Raw genomic sequence first — 20,810 nt, 5'->3', positions numbered from 1 at the left:
ATACTCCGAGCTGCTGCAGGAATGCTGGAGGAGCCTCAGAGGGTTAGAGCTCTCGCCAGAGAGAACTGGATTAAAAATATAAGGATCCCATCACTTGCTGGTGGAGGGTTAACCAGCTTTTCGGCATCTGATTACATAAAAGTATATACATATTACATGCCCATGGAGTTTATTATGTTGATGAGAATCAGCAAGATGAAATCGTAAGACTCTGAGTTGAGTCTATAATGGCAAAATGGAATTATGATAAAGGTTTTGAGGTCTCATTGACTGCTGCTTGTGACGACACTTGAAGAATCTGAATCCTGCAGAACAGTGTGGATCAAAGTATCAGGAGGCTTGGGCCACTAGGTCAGCTCTTCAGAGTCAGACCTGACCCCTGGCTGAAGCATGCTCAAGTCCCCGTGTAATATTCTGGGCACTGACTTAGCCAGGACGTTACAATCAACAGAACTCCTTCCAGGAAGGTCAGACAGTCCATTCGCCACAAACAGAGACTTGGAGTCCAGATTCATGACGCAGACAATGGAGAAACAGGAAAGCAAGTCAATTTGCAAAGGACTCTGCACTGACTGTGAAATTCAAACCGGGTCAGACCACCCAGATCAGTAGACCCGTGTGGTTTGAACTGAACTTGTTCAGAGGGTGATAGCAATAGGTCCTACTGTTGTAATTTGCACACCTGCCCTCTGACCACAGTAGACTCTGTGACAGGAACGACTGGCCACTCTGAGAAGCCATCCCTCAAGTGACCTTGAGATTGTGCACAAATCAAATATGTTAACAAAACCACTCCTGCTCTGACAATATTGACCTTCAACATTCAGGGAAGATTACCTAGATTTGGAATCTGATATAACTTTCCATTTTCTACACAGCTCTTGTTCACTTCTATTTTTTTTTAACGATCCCTACCCCCTTTCATAGTCAAGGAGAAGAGGGATGAGATGAAATAAATTAGCTGGCAACTTCATAGTGGCTTTAATTACCTCTCTGGCAAGAGAAGAAACTGCAACAACAGCTAAAAGGTTTGTTATGTGATCAGAACTTCATTTATTCACCTCACCCCTCTTCCCTATCCCAGAAAGGACATAGAGAACCAACTGGTGGTCATTACCCTTTATCCACAGAAAATCTTCCCAAGGGCTGAGAACTTACAGGAAAGGTACAAAGAAAAGGAGAGGCAGGGCTGTTCTCATGAGTACCTTCAGTTATGGGAGGTGCCCGCACAGTCTTTGAAAGCCACATTTTACAACTTAAGATGTGTGTAGGACTACACCATTTTCTGAATTTCGGCAGTGACTCTTCTGTTTCATCTCTTGGTTTTGTAGGGGGTGTCTGGGCTGTGTGGTAGCAGGAATTTTGTCAACCTGAACATGCTACAGGGCAGCTGGGGGTTAAGTTCGACCGAAGAGAAGTTTGTTTTGCAGTTTAATCAGGTCAACAGTGACAGCGTCCTTTAAGAAAGCATACTAATTAGGGCGGCCCTTTCTACTTTCTGCCTCGCTGGGTAGTGTCATACCGTTGAGGAAACATTGATATACACCACACGCCCCATTAATAAATGACTGCAGAGGCCAAGGCTGAGAGGGCTTCAATAGAGGAAATGGGAGAAAGCTGGAAAACTGACCTGCTCACCTTACTCTAATGATTAACTTTAAAGTATTTAAAACCTCTGATTACTTATACTGACTGTTTCCCTTCGTGTATGTCTGCCGGGAAGAATTTTACAGGATACTAACTAAACACAAAGGCCAGCGAGAGGAAGGCCACCGTTTAACCGTGACTGGCCCCTGATCGACAGCAAACCAAGGGCTTTAAAAGTCGTTATGCTTTTCTATTAATAAAAGGATGAGGAGGTGCTGTTCCCAAGGGTGTGCTTCTCTCCGTGCACAATTATAAACTGCGGTTTCCTGAACCCCGTTTCATGGCACGCCCACTGGAAACGCTGTTGTAAAACTGCCAACTCCATGGCAGGCAAAACTGACAAACTTTGCCTGTCTGGGTTTTGCAGGATTGCGATGAAAATAAATAGTCGGGCTGCGCTGCCTGTGAGATTTCCTTCTCCTGTAGTTTGCAAACACAATCCATGTCCTAGATGTGCTGCGTTTAAACAAAGTATGTTACTCCGTTCCTTCAGTGGAGAGCTGGGATTGTCACCATTTGGCAATTACTGATGGAGAAGGAAATCTCACTCCCTGCTGCATATACATGTGGATGAAAGGAAAGCAATATTTATGGCTCATGCTTGGAGACCAGATGCTGTGTGGCATCTCTCCTTCTAGGACTTTCAGGGAAACTGAAAGCGAGGAGCGCAGCCGTGGAGAGGAGAGAGGTACATGGAATCTGCCACATTTCATATTTTATTTGATACCTGATTGTATGGTGCTGTCTATGACCGTGGGCTTTTCTGTGGCCAGCACAGTGGTGCCACCTGAAAAACAAAAACAGCAACATGCAAAAATAAGAGAACGGTAGCGAATATGCAGGAGAAAAATGTACACTTACAAATGTCTATCAGAGGCAAATATTTTCCATAGAAAAATCCTTTTAATTTCAGTGGTAGCAATTGTTTCCCTTCAATTTTGTTCATCACAATATCAAATTCAAATAAACCATTTTTTTACCTAACATACTTCTTTTAAAAATTTACAGATAAAATAATTGTCTAAATTAACAGATAGAAGTTGTATATATTTATGGCATACAATGTGATATTTTGGTACACTTAGTGGAATGGCTAAATCAAGCTAGTTCACATATGCATTACTTCATAAACCTATTTTGGGCTTTCTTTATGGTGAGAACACTTTAATCTCTTAGCAATTTTCTTTCTTTCTTTCTTTCTCTCTCTCTCTCTTTCTTTCTTTCTTTCTTTCTTTCTTTCTTTATGGTGAGAACACTTTAATCTCTTAGCAATTTTCTTTCTTTCTTTCTTTCTTTCTTTCTTTCTTTCTTTCTTTCTTTCTTTCTTTCTTTCTTTCTTTCTCTTTCTCTCTCTCTCTCTCTCTCTCTCTTTCTTTCTTTCTTTCTTTCTTTCTTTCTTTGAGATGGAGTCTTACTCTGTTGCCCAGGCTGGAGTGCAGTGGCACAGTCTCAGCTCACTACAACCTCTGCCTCCCAGGTTCAAGCGAGTCTCCTGCCTCAGCTTCCTGAGTAGCTGGGATTACAGGCATGTGGCACCATGTCCAGATAATTTTTGTATTTTTAGTAGAGACAGGGTTTTACCATATTGGCCAGCCTGGTCTCGAACACCTGACCCCAAGTGATCCGTCCACCTCAGCCTGCCAAAGAGCTAGGATTACACGTGTGAGCCACCGTGCCCAGCCTGCAATTTTCAAGTAGACAACGTATCCTAACACCTTTCTTTACAAATCATCCAGAAGGCACCCAGAAATTGGGACTTCACTCCATGGGCACTCACTGATTCCCAGACAAAACACAGCACACAATTGCAACAGTGAAAAGCAAAGGCCTCTGCAAAAGCAAAGTCACCTCCTTGGTGACTTGGGTATTAAACTTGACCTCAACCTCTAATCTTTAAATCGTTTTCCAAGGTTTCAGGTGTGTGCCTTCAGGGAAGTTGCAAGGCTAGTCCCCACAATCTATTTTAAAAACTGGAAAACTGAGGGTTTAAAGTAAGGTGCTATGGGTTCCTCCTCTGTTTGGCGACTGGAGCTGTTTACTTTCCTCAAGGACAAATACTCTGCCCTGTATGTGGTTTGGAGAAACTGCAGGAAGCAGCAGGAAAAGGAGAACAGGAGAAACATTTCACAGTCCCAGTTCTTGTGAACAAGAACAGGAGAAACTTGTTCACAGACTGAACAAGTAACACCCTGAGTGCTGTGAGTTTCCAATGAGTGCAGGCCTACTGCATCTCACTGGTCAGGGGACAGGCTGTAACCTTGTCTATTGAGACTTAGCTTCACCTTCTCTTCCACCTCTTTACTCACTCACCCATTTCCCACTGTTCATCATTATACTTCTGTTGTAAAGCAGTGTTCTTAAACTTGCCCAACCATAAGAATCACCAGAACGCTTGTTGAAATTGCAGTCTCCCACCCACCTGTCCTCTCCAGACCTAAATGAGAATTGGAATCTCTAGGCGTAAGGCTTTGAAATCCGTATTTTTTTTGAGACAGAGTCTTGCTGTCACCCAGGCTGGAGTGCAGTGGCGCCATCATGCACCGTAGCCTCAAACTCTTGGGCTCAAGGGATCCTCCTGCCTCAGCTTCCTGAGTAGCCAGGACTAGGTGTGTGCCACCAAGCCTGGCTGAAATAGATAGATAGATAGATAGATAGATAGATAGATAGATAGATATAATTTTTTTTTGGAGATAGGGATCTCGCTATCTGGCCCAGGCTGGTCTCAAACTTCTGACCTCGAGTGATCTTCTCGCTTTGGCCTCCCAAAGTGCTGGTGTTACAGGTGTGAGCCACCATGCCCAGCCAAAATCTGTATTTTTGAAAGCTTCTCAGATGAGTCTTATAACCCACTGAGTTTGGGAAACAGTGGTTTGCTATTTATTACATAGGTGCTTGAGAAAGCTGTTTCTCCTTATGTCTATCCATGATGCAGATTATGGTTGGAAGTAACCTGTTATATCCAGGTACAGTATTGAACCAATTCAGGGTAAGTGAATGGGGTGGGCCCATGACTACCATGGAAAGTTCTGGAGGTGGTTACAGGGTGCCATAATTGTGCACTTCCCAATAATATAATTCAATAAAGATTTGTGATGATCTTTATTCGGGCCAGGCCTATCTGGCAGTTCCCACAGATCAGAAATCATGTTACATTTCCATAGCATGAATCAGAGAGCCATAAAATTGTGCTCTTGGAATGGTCTTAAGATTTCTAGGCTAATCAACTGCAGCACCAAGTGACGGTACCTCAGTTCTCCCAGCAAATATGCTGGATGAGTGGTCACATGCGTGCAAGGCTTCAACAAGGCAGGCACTAGGAAGAAGGAATTATATGTACTATGGGTTAAGAAGGTGAATCTATAATGGCAGAATTGGAGGGAGGCCAGAATACATTAGCATTCTGTTCCCCATGGTGTTATAGGAGAAAGATTCAAGGTGAAAATTTGCTTTTTAAAACTGATATGCATAATCGGTTTTGCTATAAGTTGGGAAGCAAATGCCACTGTTGGGGATACACAGCTCCAACGTAAAATTTAGCTGACTGGTGCCTTTGAGGCCAAGTGTATTATCTAATGACTTCCAAGGCATTTGCAAATGAGTAACTTCAGGGAAGCATCTTCACCTTGGCTAGGAGGTCTGGGAGAGCACATTCTACTCCTTTCCATGCATTTGGTAGAGTACACCTGGAATTCGGCGTGGTTTTTAAGTAACAAGCATTTCACTACAATATTTCTCCCCTCTAGATACAGGTAGGTCACCCTAGGAGAATAAATTAAATCAACACCTGTGCAAAGGAACAGACAACCCCTAAAGACAGCATTGATCCCAATTTCCATGTTCCACCTATCAGGGTTAAAGCAATAATGCTCTTGGTTTGGTTTCATCACACTAAACATCCAACGTTTGTAGTCCTGACCGCAAAGCCTGTGCCAGAATTAGCAAAAAGGATGCAAAATTGCTCGTGAGCATAGGAGATGTGTAGTTTCCATATAAAAAGGTGTCTGGGTTAGGTGAGGTTTTTGCCCCTTGCAAACAATGGCATGTGAGCACATCCATTTTCAGAAAAGAATAGCAAATAGTTTTGTAGAGTACAAAATGTTTTAAAAAGAAAAAGATTGCCTTCTTGCAATACATGGATATGAAGCATGAAAATGTCTTCTAAAATGACTTCTTCTTGATGGAGGTGTGGGACAGGCCTTATTAACATCCTCAGCGGTTCTTAATATATGAGAGTATTTATGGAATTATTGAGACAAACATGCTGATCTGGGAATAACTCTTTTTCGCCATGGTAATATGTAAAAAGAAAAAATCAGAATGAACTTTCTTCTATCTACCAAAGAAATAATTTAAACGCTGTAGGTAAAGCAAAACCTTACAGTTTTGAAAGGTTGTCAGTGTTTCCACTATAAATGACCCATTTTCTGTGGTTTGTAACTCGCTGCCATACACAATTTGCTCCAGGCTAACATACTCACCCTATTTCATTCAAAGGCTTCAGTTTCAATTGATTCCGTCATGAACTAATGCAAAAATGAGAAGGCTGGTTGTTCTGATATGAGGAGTAAATCTGAGGCTTTGTTTCTAATCAATATTAACTGACCACTTTAGGGTTTATGAAGAAAAGAACCCCTTCCACAAGAGGGCAATTGAAAGGGTACACTGGGATCCTGCCATCATTCCTTTTTTATGAGAAATTTCACTCTGGATGTGTGACGGGGTCTGTAAAAAGCCTGAGGTTTGTGGCAGAATGTTTACAGGCAACCCCGGGAAGCTTGCAGAGGAATTGGTTCATGGAATAGTACTCTGTTTTTTAGATCAGCGGTTGAGCTTTCAACTTGAACTTGACATCTTACACAGAAAATGCCTCTGCATTAATTAAACTAAGTTTTGTGGCTTGTGACTGCTTGTATACAAGCATTCAAAAGTTCATAGCAATGTGACATTTATTGGCCATATGAATGTAAATGATTATTCTGGAAATTTGGAGAGAGACAGCTTTAGGAGGTGGGATTTAAATGTAAACCCAGTTCATAGTACCAAATTTCTGGGATAGATTTTCAATTTCTTTTCTTTCTTTTACTCTTTATTCCATCTCAGAGTGTGGAGCTCTCTCGCTCCTTCAGAGGAGAGCTTTTGAAATAATTGGAAATGCACTGTAGGACATTTCCTTCCAGATTTTGCACGAGTGCATTAGCCAATAACATGGCCTTATTATGAAGTTACATGGTAACGCCTTCAGTTTTGCCCATGGAAATTAATTATGTGGGCTCTCCGAGTCCCTTCTGGGTAAAAACACAGACCTGCATTCAAAAGCTCACTTTTAATCTAAAATGAAAGTCAGATGCTATTGAAACTGCATTTTGACCCAGGGAGCAGTAAAAGTCCCACGATACCTTTTGCAACCACAGGGTGAAAACCCTAGTGCCTCGGCCAATTTCCAAATGGTGTAATCCCATTTCTCCACTTGCCTAATACTTCCTCCGCCATTCCAAGTGGAAGAGAAGGTCACTTCCTAGCTTTTAGGGTTTTAGGAGATTAGAGAGTAATACTCTAGATTAATTAGTGAGACATTTAGCACACAACATCGCTGATGTGTTTGCTGGCTGGTGGTGATGTGAAATAGCAACTAATTCTGCCTTTGTAAATGTTAATGTATAATGATTTACCAAATCCCAACCTAAAAGCCGCGCTTCAAATATAAGCCTAATTTTATCCATTCGTTGGATAAAGGATCCACTCAAAAAAACTTGTCCTCATTAGAAAATGAAAATAAACATTCTGAAGTGTGTGGTTATGTAGGGGCAGTGCATGTGTTATGAGGGGAGGGGGGCCTGAAAATAAGGATCAGTTTAGCATATTTAGCCATGGAGAAATTCTTATTCAGTTAAGATAATCCTAGCCTTCGGCTCTGAAAATGGCTCAAATTGTTGTTTCAGATGGTTGTGGCTACTAAGAACAACTCGTCTATCCAGATGACATGATGAAATGAAGATGCACGTGTTCTGGCAAGGCAGCTTCTATTCCTGGGCAGCTCTTTGCCATGCGGAGTTATAAGCACACACACAGGCGTTAGCCGGTCCCAACTACGACATGAACTGAAATGGTACAGCAATGGGATGAAGATGGTTTCTGCACCTGTGAGCTGGAAGTCATCACCTGTTCCACTGTGGCAGTTGGCCTGGTCGTCATCACATTCATCCACTGGGTTCCCGTTGGGAGTGGTCGGTCCAGCTGTAGGGGCTGAAACAAGATCCAAGGATTATTATCTCACACCTTGGAAACGTACTCTCAAGCCTCTGGCTGTTAGATCTGCTAACGCTTAAGCAGAAAACTTTAATCTGCAGTAAGAAGGCCAGGGGCATGGTTTGCCTCTCTTTCAGGAGCTAGATATGCTTGGATTCTGCAGAATGTACAATAGCAGAGCCTGCTTTGTTTTGGTATTTGATTCATATCTGCTGAGTAGAGTTGGCTGCCTTAGCATTTTATACATTGTTATCTACATAAACATCCTTCTTCTGAAAAGCTCTTGAGTTCTCACTGGTTATTTATTCAGGACCCTGGAGTTGAGAACTTTGAAGATAGAGATTTTGCTTGAAATGTTTTCCCTTTCATTTTCGAGGTGTTAGAGCACTCACTTGTCATAAATTCTTTTATATTCTTAGTACTGACTAAGTTTGCTAAGTTCATATTATAATTCTTCCCCGAAGGGAGTCCACATTCACATTTAATGCAATAGTGCTTTTTAAAACCAAACCAAACCAAACAAACAAAAAACAGTGATTCCATTTCTCTTTAAGTAGCTTCTCAAACTGTGAGCCCTCTCTCCAGGGCAGGTGTGTGAGAGAAGTTGTCTCAGATATCCCGGGGTCATTTTACATGAACTCTCATAGGACTGCATTCCACTGTTCACAGGTATGCCTGTATCTCTGAATTTGCAGTTGAAAGGTATCCAGCATTAATCAAAGACTGCTTTTGAAGTCCTTTAAATTTCGTTCAGCTATTTTTTTTCAACCTGTTACTCATTTTTGCAATCTGTTTAATATTTTACAGTTTTTGGCATTACATTTCACTTTATAAGACTTGAGATAATGGATAGTTCTCGTGATGTCTGAGAACCATACAAGATGTTGGTGGCTGGGGGCTGTTCTCTTCTGGCCAGTAGGAATGTGTCAGTAACTGCTGCTTTCTCAGTAAAAATCTGACATTCTTTGAATGGTGCTGAAACACCAAGCAGAGTTACGGCACATGGAGAAACAGAGCTAAGTTTCAGCTTCTTCAACGGCCCAAAGACGCACACCAGTAATAACTAAGAAGTTACCATGTGCAAATAACATACATGCCATTCAGGCCTGCAATCCAGACTTTTTTGTAAAACACATACACCCATATTCTGGCCTCTATGTATTGCTCTCATTGAATCAGTAGCATCTTCTCTGGCAAGCCAGACAGTTGTCTTTCTTCCCTACGCTCTCCTTGCTCTTGATAATGTGCTACCTTTAAGTATTTAAAACTCTATTCATTTTGCTGATTTTTCTGCATTCATCAAGCTGTTTCTAAAGGAGGAGTTCCGCATTATAAATGGCCTGAGGTAGTGGCTAGCTAGATTCACTAGATTCAACGGAAAATAAAGAGGAAGCGAATGATATGTATGTTCCAGTTTTACTATTTGAAAATATATTATCTTCTGGGGTTCTTTATCTCTTTTTTCTTTTTTTGATTTGGAGTTTTGCTCTTGTCACCCAGACTGGAGTGCAATGGCGTGATCTCAGCTCACTGCAACCTCCGCTTCCCTGATTCAAGAGATTCTCCTGTCTCAGCCTCACGAGTAGCTGGGATTACAGATGTGAGCCACTGCACCCGGCCTGTGGTTCTTTATTTCTTAAATATAAGTGCTAGCACCTAGGACAGACACTCTGGGAGGCTGGAGTGGACTGCATCTTTCTCCTGCATTCCCTTAGGTGTCTCCCCTAGAACAAGGCACAGAGTAGATATTTAATAAGGGCCTGTTACTGATTGAAGGGAGAAGAAAAGCATTTCTTTTCACCAATCATATCAAAAAGCTTTGACATTACTTTCCCCAGATATTTGTTTCACACACGGCCCAGGGCAATGTCCTCACTTTTGTGAGTGCTTGGAAACATCTGTAGGCAAATCCCTTCACCGATCATTTCTACCTCACTACAGAAGTGACACTAGAGAGTGGAAGCTCTAACTTCCCAATGAGTCCTCCTTGCCTGCTGCCTAGACAGGGCTGATTTGTCAAGACAGGGAAATTGCAATAGAGAAGGAGTTTAATTCATGCAGAGACAACTGTATGGGAGATAGGGGTTCTATTATTAATTGGGGTTGAGGTTTTGAAGGATAATTTGGTGAGCAGGGGTTGGAAAGTGGCAGGTGCTCATTGGTCAGGTCTGAGATGAAATCACAGGGAGTCGAAGGTGTCCTCTTGTGTTGAGTCAATTTCTGGTGGGGACACAAGGCGGGATGAGCCAGTTGATCTATCTGGGTAGTGCCAGCTGATCCGTCAACTACAGGGTCTGCAAAATATCTGAAGCCCTGATCTTAGATTTTACAACAGTGACATTATCCCCAGGAGCAATTTGGGGAGGTTCAGAATTTTGCAGCCTCCAGCTGCATGACCCCTAAACCACAATTTCATTTTTTTCCCCTAAACCATAATTTCTAATTTTGTGGCTAATTCGTTAGCCTTGCAAAGGCAATCTAGTACCCAGGCAGGAAGGGGGTTTGTTTTGGGAAGGAGTTGTTATTGTCTTTGTTTCAAAGTTAAACCACAAGTTCCTCCTAAAGTTAGTTTGGCCTACGCCCAGGAATGAACAAGGATAGCTTGGAGGTTAGAAGCAAGATGGAGTCAGTTAGGTCAGATCTCTTTCACTGTCATCACATTCTCATTACAATTTTTGCAAGGGTGCTTTCAAAACTTCCAGCAGGCTATCTTTTCAACCCTCCATTCACTCCACCTCCTAAATCAGCATCGCCTTCCAGAATCCATGCTACAGATTTCGCATCCTGAGAGCAGACTCCCTTTCCAGATGACCACGTTTCTCTGTGAATTGAACGAATGCATCTGCAGTGAATGGAGTCCACCCATCCCTTCTTTTTCTTGGCATCCTTTGCCAAAGTCCTGGCACATGGACATTCTTGGTCTGTGTTGATAGTGCCTGGATAATTTAGGTGTCTGGGGCATGACTACAGATATGGAAACAACCACACAGTAAAGAATGGGAGAAAATGGCCTGCTTTTAAATAAACACATTGAAAAAGTAGCTATGAATTATTCAGGAGTATGGTGATTGATAGCTGAAGATTCTGTCATGCATAAGTAAAGTTTTATGGTATTTAATGTGCTCAGGAATATAATTATATTTGGTAGCTCAAGACACAAATAATTGTAAAATTGCAAGAAGGTGACATTAAAACGCATTCTTCAAAACAACTGTGAGCATATATGCTCGGCTGATTAACATCTGGATGCCAACAATAGTCATTCTTGAAGCTAGGCTGGAGCAAGACCTCTATGGGGATAGAAAAACTGGTGTAGGTTACTCATTTATGTTCAAATCTAAGGCAGATGGGGATTCTAGTGCATACATATATTAAACGGTACAATAACCAACTCAAAACATTCATTTCATTCATTATATGTTTAAAGAGAGTGCAGCCATGGGGTCAGCGTGTGCACTGAATTTGTACTTGATATGACCTTCATATAATAATCTAACTGTAGGCAGTAACGTCACTCTACTTTCAGACACGTTGTCTCATGTAAAGTTCTGTTTCTCTGCAGCAGCCTAAGATATTCATCCAGGATAATGTCTTGATGTCTTAGTCTGTCAAAGGCTGCTTTCTGTTTCTATGTGCTGGTAATCAACACTGCAGACAGAAACTGGATCAGATATCGACCTCTAAATAATATTTAAAAGGCAAAAGTGGTTGCCAGGGGTTGAGGGAAGTTGCCTGCTTACTGGGTAAGGGGTTTTCCTCTGGAGTGATGGAAATATTTTGGAACTAGAAAGAGGGGAGTTGGTACGACTGAATTGTAAATATGCTAAATGCCACCGAGTTGTGGTGAATTTTATGTTATGTGAATTTCAACTCTATAAATTATCTCTTTTTTTTTTAAGTAAAGAGAGACAATCTCATATAATCCAAGGAGAGTCATGCAAACAACCCAAGACAAAAGTAGGACTGTGAAGGTGCTGCCTCGTGACACCTGTCAGAGCTTTGAGCCTCACTGATGGGCAGGCACCGAGATATGGAGAAAAGGGTAAAGGGAAAAGGGTAGGCAATTTGCAAAGGCGCCATCAGGGACATAAATGCATGGAAGAGGAAATTTAAAAAGGAAAGAGAAGTAACTCTGGAGATCATAATTACCTTCCACTTCACAGCCCAGCAGCTCCATTCGGAGCCCCAGTCCGCCATGAGTGGCTCTCTCGGGGTAGATCCTGATGAATCGCGTGGAGAGAGCTGGAAAAGTCCGCAGCTCAGGTGTGTCATAGTTGTTGTTGCCCTCAAAAGACTGTGAAGCATGAAAAACACAGGGCATTAAGGAAAAAAAAGTGCTCCCCTTCAGCAACTGTTTCTTCCCTCCACCAGGACTCTGAATAGGCCAGAGAAAAAGGCTTCATTCTACCACTTTGTAAATGGTGGACATCTCTTTCATAAATGAGAAAGGAAACAACAATGAAAGCTTCTCTAAGAAGTGACAGATGGCATTTGTTTATTTATTCATTATCATTATTTTTTGAGATGGAGTCTCACTCTGTCGCCCAGGGTGGAGTGCAATGGTGCAATTGCACCTCTCTTCAGTCTCACCCTCCCTGGGCTCAGTGATCCTCCCACCTCAGCCTCCTGAGTAGCTGGGACTACAGGCACCCACCACCATGCCTAGCTAACTTTTGCATTTTTTGCAGAGATGGGGTTTCACCATGTTGCCCAGGCTGGTCTTAAACTTAGGGGCTCAAGTGATCCACTTGCCTCAGCCTCCCAAAGTGCTGGGATTACAGGCGTGCACCACCATGCCCAGCTAATTTTTTGTGGAGACAGGGTCTCACCATGTTGCCCATGCTGGTCTCAAACTCCTGGCTGCAAGAGATTCTCCTGGCTTGGCCTCTCCAAGTGCTGGGATTACAGGTGTGAGCCACTGCTCCTGGCATGAGTTGGCACCTCTTTTGAAGTGTGTTCCTAGCTTGAAGTCCCTGTGACAGTTTTCAGGAGCTTGGCCACCCACTGCCAGTGCTGCTACTGACTTAGTTTCCTTTTCACATGCCCAAATAGATCAAAATCCTTTCTGGAATTCTGAGAAGATGGAGCAACGACTAGCCCTGTTTTCCTTTTCAAGAAATGGATGAGCCTCCTTGTATCCTCTTCTCCAGCATAATTCTTAATCCCATTCCAAATGGGAGAAGGCAGAGCGGGAGGAGGAAAAGAAAACTGTCTCATCATAAGGAATGTCCTTTTAGATATCTAGCATTGCATGATGTTTGATAGAGTAAGGCGTTGTTCTAACTGCTTAAAATCTATGTACTTATTTAATCCTCAGAACAACTCATTGTGTCATCTTCCTATAATATTGAAAAACCATAAAAGTTTCTCAGTTGTTTCTATAGAACCTAATCTATGATTCCTAACACACCTTTCCACTGAAAAAAATCTCTAACGTGAAAAAGAAAACTGATAAAATGGTCCATTTTAGAGCAGCACTTTTTTTTTTTTCTTGAGACAGAGTCTTGCCCTGTCACCCAGGCTGGAGTGCAGTGGCATGATCTTGACTCTCTGCAACCTGTGCTTCTCGTGAGCAAGTGATTCTCCTGTCTCAGCCTCCCAAGTAGCTGGGATTGCAGGTGCACACTAATATGTCCAACTAATTTTTGTATTTTTAGTAGAGATGGGGTTTCACCATGTTGGCCAAGCTGGTTTTGAACTCCTGACCTCAAGTGATCTGCCTGCCTTGTCCTCCCAAAGTACTGGGATTATAGGCATGAACCACCATGCCTGGCCACGTATTTTTTAACTATTCAGAGATTTTAAAAACATGTTACATTTAATTTTCCAAATGAAGGTAAATTCTCCATGAGGTAAATTCTATATTATGGTCCTTTTACAGACAAGGAAACTGAGGCACAGAGTTGTCAAGTCATTGGCCCATGGCCATACACACAGCAAGTGGCAGAGCCAGGACTCAAATCTAGGTGGTCTTAACTGGCGCCCTTAACCACACCACGATGATGCCTCTGCCCTTACAAACCATCTAGTCCAGTCTCCTCATTCATTTATTTATTTTTTTAGAGACAGAGTCTCGCTCTGTCACCAAGGTTGGAGTGCAGTGGTGCGATCTCAGCTCACTGCAGCCTCTGCCCTCAGCTCACTGCTTCTGCCTCACTGCAACCTTAAAGATAACCTTCAAGCAATTATCTTGCCTCAGCCTCCAGAGTAGCTGGGATTACAGGCACCCGCCACCATGCCTGGCTAATTTTTGTATTTTAAGTAGAGACAGGGTTTCACCATGTTGGCCAGGCTGGTCTCGAACTCCTGACCTCAGGTGATATGCCCACCTCAGCCTCCCAAAGTGCTGGGATTATAGACGTGAGCCGCCGAGCCGGCCCAGTCTCCTGATTTTAATAGGTGAAAACACCATGGCCCAAGAAACATCTATGCCCAAGGCCACACATTTAGTTTCATTAATTTGTCTTTAATCTGATGCAAATTGGATGAGTAGACCTGGTAGATCAGATGGAGTGGCTGGCCGGCCCCAGGCCATGCCAGTCAGGAGTGGAGCCATGCCCAGTAGCTGTGTCAAGACATCAAAAATCAGCCTAATATGTGCTTGTTCAGTGGTGGAAATGTCATAACAAAACAGTGGAAGCATGTCAGTGAAGACAGATTGGGTAGGTTGCAACAGAATCAGCGGGTTTCTGAGTTCTAGAAGTAAATTAATTGGCCTTTTCCAACTCAGAAAAGCCTCTAGGAGTTTAAAAATGCATTGCTAATATAGGCCCGCCTCTTCCAATTAAAATTGCTTTCTTTTTTTTTTTTTATCAAAAGTAAATTCACTATCAGGGTTCTGCACTCTTTATAGAACTGCAATTGCTGCCAGTAATTGAGACTCTGACACATATTATTGTTAGGCCCAATTAAGTTGTTGTCAGTAAGATACTAATTATAATGAAAATACCATTACTACATATGCAAGTTCTGTCTATGTTAACATACCTCCAAAGATCATAGGAGAAAAGCATTTATATCTATGGAATCCCAGGCTCATCTCTTCATTTTAACTTGAGCAAAGAATTAACACAACGTAAATACATTATAAAAGCTGTCAGTGCTGAGCTGGGAAGAATATTAGTAATGAAAACCCATATGGAACTAGGCTAACTGATATAATAAACTTACTTATGAATTCTTTGTGTTCTGTTGCTAATTGTGTTTTAGAAGATGAGGACTTAGGGTGCTTGGACCTTCTCTCTGTTGCTAAAAAGTCTAGTTAATGCAAAGATTCTGATATAGCTTGCCCATTACACACTATTTTTGGGGTAGAGAGTGAGGAACGGGCATTGAAAATTTAAATCCATCCAAGTGCTGTGGATTTCACAAAACAGAGTGTTCATTTTACTTTTACATAAAAGGTACTTGGCATCTTAAGAGGTAGCCTTCACTTGTAAAATTAAATATAGCATGTTTTAAAAATCTTCATATAATTAAAAACCATGTGCCACTCTAAAATGGAAGATTTTCACCCGTTTCTTTTTTTTGTCTTAGAGATTTTATTTCACTGGAAGGGTGTGTTAAGGAATCATAGATTAGGCTGTATATAAACAACGAAGAAGCTTTTATGGTTTTCAATATCATAGGAAGATGATAATGATGGATAGAATCATATTTTAGAGATAAACCCCAACACGTTCAACCAATCTTGAATTGAGTGTTTTGTGAAAGTTGAAAGATGTGTGTTGGCTTCTCATGGAATTCAGTGCTGGATTTACTACAGAAGAGTGATAGCTTTAGATCTGGTTGCAGACGCATGAATTCTATAGAGACAGGGAAGCACGTGATGCATCCTATCAAAAGCATATGGTGACTTGTTTTCTTTCTCTCTCAGAGCCCTAGTGTTGAAGAACATGTCACACCAGCACACGCCGCCGTCGCCAGCAGCAGGAAGTTGTTGATTTGCAGCATATTCACACTTTCTGATGCAGTCAGAGCTCACTGCTTCTCAGAAAAGATCCACTCAGAAGGGAACTCCAGTTTCTGATTTTTTTTTTTTTTACTTTTACTTCCCCCCAAACAAGGCACAAAAGGGGAAAATGAACTGGAGACAAGAAAAAAGGTAGCTGCACAGAGAGATAAATATAACACTGAAAATATTTTAGAAACCACAAGTTCAGGAAGGGAGAGATGGGAGAGAGATTCAGATGTTTCTGATGGCACCAACCCTGTCAGTGGCCTGCTGCGCTAGTGGGAGCCGGCGGTTTCCTTGGAGGCTTCACATCTGGAGAGAGTGGGAGCTGGTGGCACAGCCTGGCTTCTTTGCTGCCTGCAATGCCTCTGGCCTGAGTCACTATATTAAGCCAAATTCCCACACTTGCTTAGAGAGGGAGTGAGGGTAATATCCCCTTCAATAAGCTAAAATCTGTTTTTCACAAGAGGAGTAGGTCATGGCCAAAGAAGGGATGGAAAGGCTAAGACCAAAAGGTCAGTTGTGTTGGTATGAGAAATATCATTGCTGAATATAATTCCCACACTGCACACAGAACTTAAACTGCTGGTTGTCTGTAGGTTGGTCCATATTTGAATCCTAAACCAGCTTCTGGGCCACCCAGCACACTCCAGGGTATCCTTTCCAAGTTGCTGTTGTATGCTGGCAAATAAATTTAGCCATCACTCCAAGTAAAATATAATGACTGAGGTAGATCTGTTTGGTTGAAAAAAATTATACTGTGCATTTTGGTGAATGTTGGAATATTTTTGTGTTGAGATTTCCTTTTCTTTTCACTGGATTATCAAAAGCCTACTGCATCTTAAAAGGGTTCAGTGTGTAAAGAAATATACTTAAAGCCAGGCACGGTAACTCACGCCTGTAATCTCAGCACTTTGGGAGGCTGAGGTGGGCGGATCATGAGGTCAGGAGATTGAGATCATCCTGACTAACATGGTGAAACCCTGTCTCTACTAAAAATATAAAAAATTAGCTGGTGTGGTGGCGGACGCCTGTAATCCCAGCTACTCGGAAGGCTGAGGCAGGAGAATGACTTAAACCCAGGAGGTGGAGCTTGCAGTGAGCCGAGATTGTGTCACTGCACTCCAGCCTGGGCAACAGAGTGAGACTCCATTTCAAAAAAGAAAAGAAATATACTTAAGCATTATTCACAATAGCTAAAGGTGGCAGAACTCAACTATCCATCAGTGGGTGAATAGATAAACAAAGTGTGGTATAAACAGACAATGAATATTATCCAGCCTTGTGAAGGATGGAAATTCTGACACAATGCTACAACAACGATGGCCCGTGAAGACATTATCCTAAGTGACATAAAGCAATCACAAAAAGACAAATACAGTATGAGGTCTCTAAAATGGTTTGAATTCACAGAGACAGAAAGTGGAGGTGGTCACCAGAGACTGGGGGCAGGGGGACTGGGAGTTGATGCTTAATAGGTGTAGAATTTCAGTTTTGCAAGATGAGAAAGTTCTAGAGATTGGTTGCACAATATACACATACTTAACACTGCTGAACTGCACACTAAAAAGGTTAAGATGGGAAATTGTATATTATGTGTATTTTATCACAATTAAAATTTTTTTTTTTTTTTTTTGAGACAGAGTCTCACTGTGTTGCCCAGGCTAGAGTGTAGTGGTGCGATCTTGGCTCACTGCAACCTCTGCCTCTCGGGTTTAAGCAATTCTCCTGCTTCAGCCTCCAAAATAGCTAGGACTGCAGGCACATGCTACCACACCCTGCTAATTTCTTGTATTTTAGTAGAGACGGGGCTTCACTGTGCTGTCCAGGCTGGTCTCGAACTCCTGAACTCAGACAATGCGCCTGACTCAACCTCCCAAAGTGCTGGGATTACAGGCGTGAGCCACCACGCCCGCGCCTGGCCCATAATTAAAATGTATATAAAAAAACAAAGCACTTAAACTACAGGTAGGTGAGAGATGGGGGAAGGGCAGACCCAAATGACTGAGTGGTGTCTGCAAGGGGTTCTGAGCACTGGCTGGATAGCTGCTGTCAGCCCCGGGCTTCCCTGTCTCCTGTCTGCCTGTTGAGCTGTCCCTCCTTCCCTCCAGGCAGGGAATGGGACCAGCAATGCAATTCTTTTGCATGTGATCTCAGACATCGCTTTTCAAGCCATATTCCAGTCTTCCTAGAATCAAGGGTCTTACTGACCCCATGACACACCTCCTCTGATGTCCTGGCTGGAAGGAAATAAGAAGCCCTTCACTTTGGAAGGTCGAGATGGGCAGATCACCTGGTCAGGAGTTCGAGACCAACCTGACCAACATGGGGAAACCCCGTCTATACTAAAAATACAAAAAATTAGCCTGGTGTGGTGGCGTATGCCTGTAATCCCAACTACTCGAGAGGCTGAGGCAGGAGAATCACTTGAACCCGGGAGGCGGAGGTTGCAGTGAGCTGAGATGGCGCCATTGCACTCCAGCCTGGGCAACAAGAGCGAAAACTCCGTTTCAAAAAAAAAATAAATAAATAAATAAAAAAGCCCTTCCTCAGGAGAATGCCAGAGGCCCTTGATGGAAGTTAAGGACGCAAGGGACGACTTCCTGCCAGTCCCCAGCCCTCACCTTTGCCTTGCGTTTGCTGTCGTCCATGATCATCTTCCAGTCGGAGCCGTTGTTGCTGTACCCGATCTTGAACTTTCTCATGAACACCTTGTTCTCTCGGTGCTTCCCACCCTGAATGATGATGCCCCTCACGATCTTCTCCTCCCCCAGGTCTATTTGGAGCCACTCATTGACGTAGGAATGAGGTGCGGGTGGCAGTGCCCAGCCGGAGCGACTGGTTACCAGGCGGATGTTTTCAGGCATCCAGTTTCTGTCCCCTTGGTTGGATGATGTGATCTGGGAGTCAGAAATAAGTCCAGACACCATACCCAACATTCCGGAGCAAGGATAATCTGGGAGGTGAAATGAAATAGATAATGTAAAATGATTTTCTGGGCGACTCCATGCTAAGAAAGAAAATACAACATATGGAATAAAGACATGACTTTGTACCCAATCATATGCAATTTTCAGTCTCTGGATTATTTTACAGTAACCCTTCCCTCCGTCAAACTTTCCTCCTGTGCTGTCAGAATTCCCGTCTCTACACTCACATCCCAGTAAGGCAAATCTTCAATAAAAGATACATTCCCCCCGCTATGAGGTCTTCTAAGTTTAGTATTCATATTTCAATCTCTTTGGTATCCAGAATTTATCCCTGGATCAAGTACTGGCGCTGCTTCAGAGAAGTTCATAGTTTATGATGGATTGGAGATATGCATAGAAGTTATTCCAACAGCAGGAAAGTTGCTAAAACAAAGGTAAAGAGATAGTGATGCAGAGGTAAACAGAAGAAATGCATGACTTAGTCTGCAGGGGTAAGAGAGGACCTCCCAGCGCAGGTGATGTTTGAATTGAGTGTGGAAGAATAGTGACCACGATCCCCCGCAACCCTTCTCCCCACCCCTATTTTTAATTGCATTGGGGACTTTCCACAAGAATGTCTCATTGTCATCTCAAATGTACCATCAGCAGACTAAGACAGTCCTTTCCCTGGATACTGCATCCTTTCACTGAACCCTGTCTTTTAATTGGTGGCATCACCAATCATCCAGTTCCTGGCTAGTCATCTTGTCATTTCCGTTTGGCTGCCAAATCCTGTTGTGTTTTTGTTAAGTAAAAGAAAGCAACAAAACCCTTGTCGCCTCCTTCCTTTCTTCTGGATTTATCCTGATCCGAGCGCTCTGGCCAGGGTGCTACATGAGCTCTTGGTTGGCCTCCCAGACCCCACTCTGAATCTCCACAACACCAACTGCTATCTAACTTTTCAGAAAATGTTGTTTTAACCATGTCATTCTCATCCTCAAAAATTTCCACTGCTAAGTGAAAGAAGCCCGACACAAAAAGGACAAATATGGTCTGATTCCATGGATATGAGTAGCCTATCACTAGATCAGTCAGATTCATAGAGACAGAAAGCAAAATGGTGGTTGCCAGGGCTTGGGGGAAACGGAGATTGGGAGAGTTAATGTTTCATGGGTGCAGAGTTTCAGTCTGAGATGATTATAAAATTCTGGAAATAAGGTGATGCTTGCACAGCAATGTGACTGTACTTAATGCCACAGAATTGTACACTTAAAAATGTACAATGATAAAAGGAAAATGGTTAAAAGTGGTTGAAAATTGTTAAAGCAGTACATTTTATGTTATGTATATTTTACCCCATAATATAAAAGAGAAATCTTTTGAAAATGTACCACAGTTTTCCATTACTGATGGGAAGATATCAAAACTCGATCTGGTGTTCAAGACCCTCATTTTGATTTCATCCTATTTGCCTAATTTGATTTTCTATTACTGACAATACATCTCAGTTAACCAATTATCTTCTCATACAGTATAGACGTTATCCTCATCATTGCCTTTGCTCAAAACCAAGCTTAAGACTCAAAAAAGCTTTTCAAGCTACTCCAGCATTTATTCTGAGCTCTCCCATCTCAGAAATATGATGTAAGTAGCACAGAGCTCAGCATTCCACTGCTCTCTAAGGATGCAAGATTGTTAGTGATATACCCACAGCAAGATTGTAAGATCTTTGAAGGCAATGAACAGCACCATAGACCTTTTTATGTCTTCTAAAGCAGCCCAAGTAGCTTCTGAGCACAAGGAGAGCATCAGTCATTGATGAATTCAACGGTGGCTTAATGACAAAATGTCCAACACTTCAATTATTTTCCTTTATAAACTATATGTCCCAATCAAGAACATGTGCAGGAACGATAACCTATTTTTCTTTGAAGCAACTCAACTCTGCATAATGTAATAAAAAGTTAGCCTAAAAATATAACTACCCCTAAGTGAGAGGCAAACATCTAATGCAATTAAACTAAGTCCATGTTATCAGCTGAACCTTAAGAATT

General features: G+C 42.3%; 1 protein-coding gene across 7 annotated transcripts in view; it reads right to left on the bottom strand.

Moving 5' to 3' along the window:
* Positions 1-20,810, bottom strand: part of NRP1 (neuropilin 1) — a 158,049-nt gene that overhangs the window by 18,098 nt on the left and 119,141 nt on the right. For 4 of the 7 annotated variants that reach the window (XM_037986506.2, XM_008002758.3, XM_008002755.3 and 1 more), the window contains exons 9-12: positions 18,472-18,803; positions 12,043-12,187; positions 7,786-7,890; positions 2,375-2,434 (exon numbers count right to left, since the gene is read on the bottom strand). In XM_037986506.2, the coding sequence (XP_037842434.1) occupies positions 2,375-2,434; positions 7,786-7,890; positions 12,043-12,187; positions 18,472-18,803 (642 nt within the window). Of the gene's footprint in view, positions 1-2,363; positions 2,435-7,785; positions 7,891-12,042; positions 12,188-18,471; positions 18,804-20,810 lie in introns of those variants that run through there. The other 3 variants (XM_008002756.3, XM_008002757.3, XM_073018859.1) reach the window with 2 other exon arrangements.

This window comes from Chlorocebus sabaeus, chromosome 9, assembly GCF_047675955.1.
Source record: "Chlorocebus sabaeus isolate Y175 chromosome 9, mChlSab1.0.hap1, whole genome shotgun sequence".
Classification (NCBI taxonomy): domain Eukaryota; kingdom Metazoa; phylum Chordata; class Mammalia; order Primates; family Cercopithecidae; genus Chlorocebus; species Chlorocebus sabaeus.
This window is presented reverse-complemented; position numbering and strand designations above follow the sequence as displayed.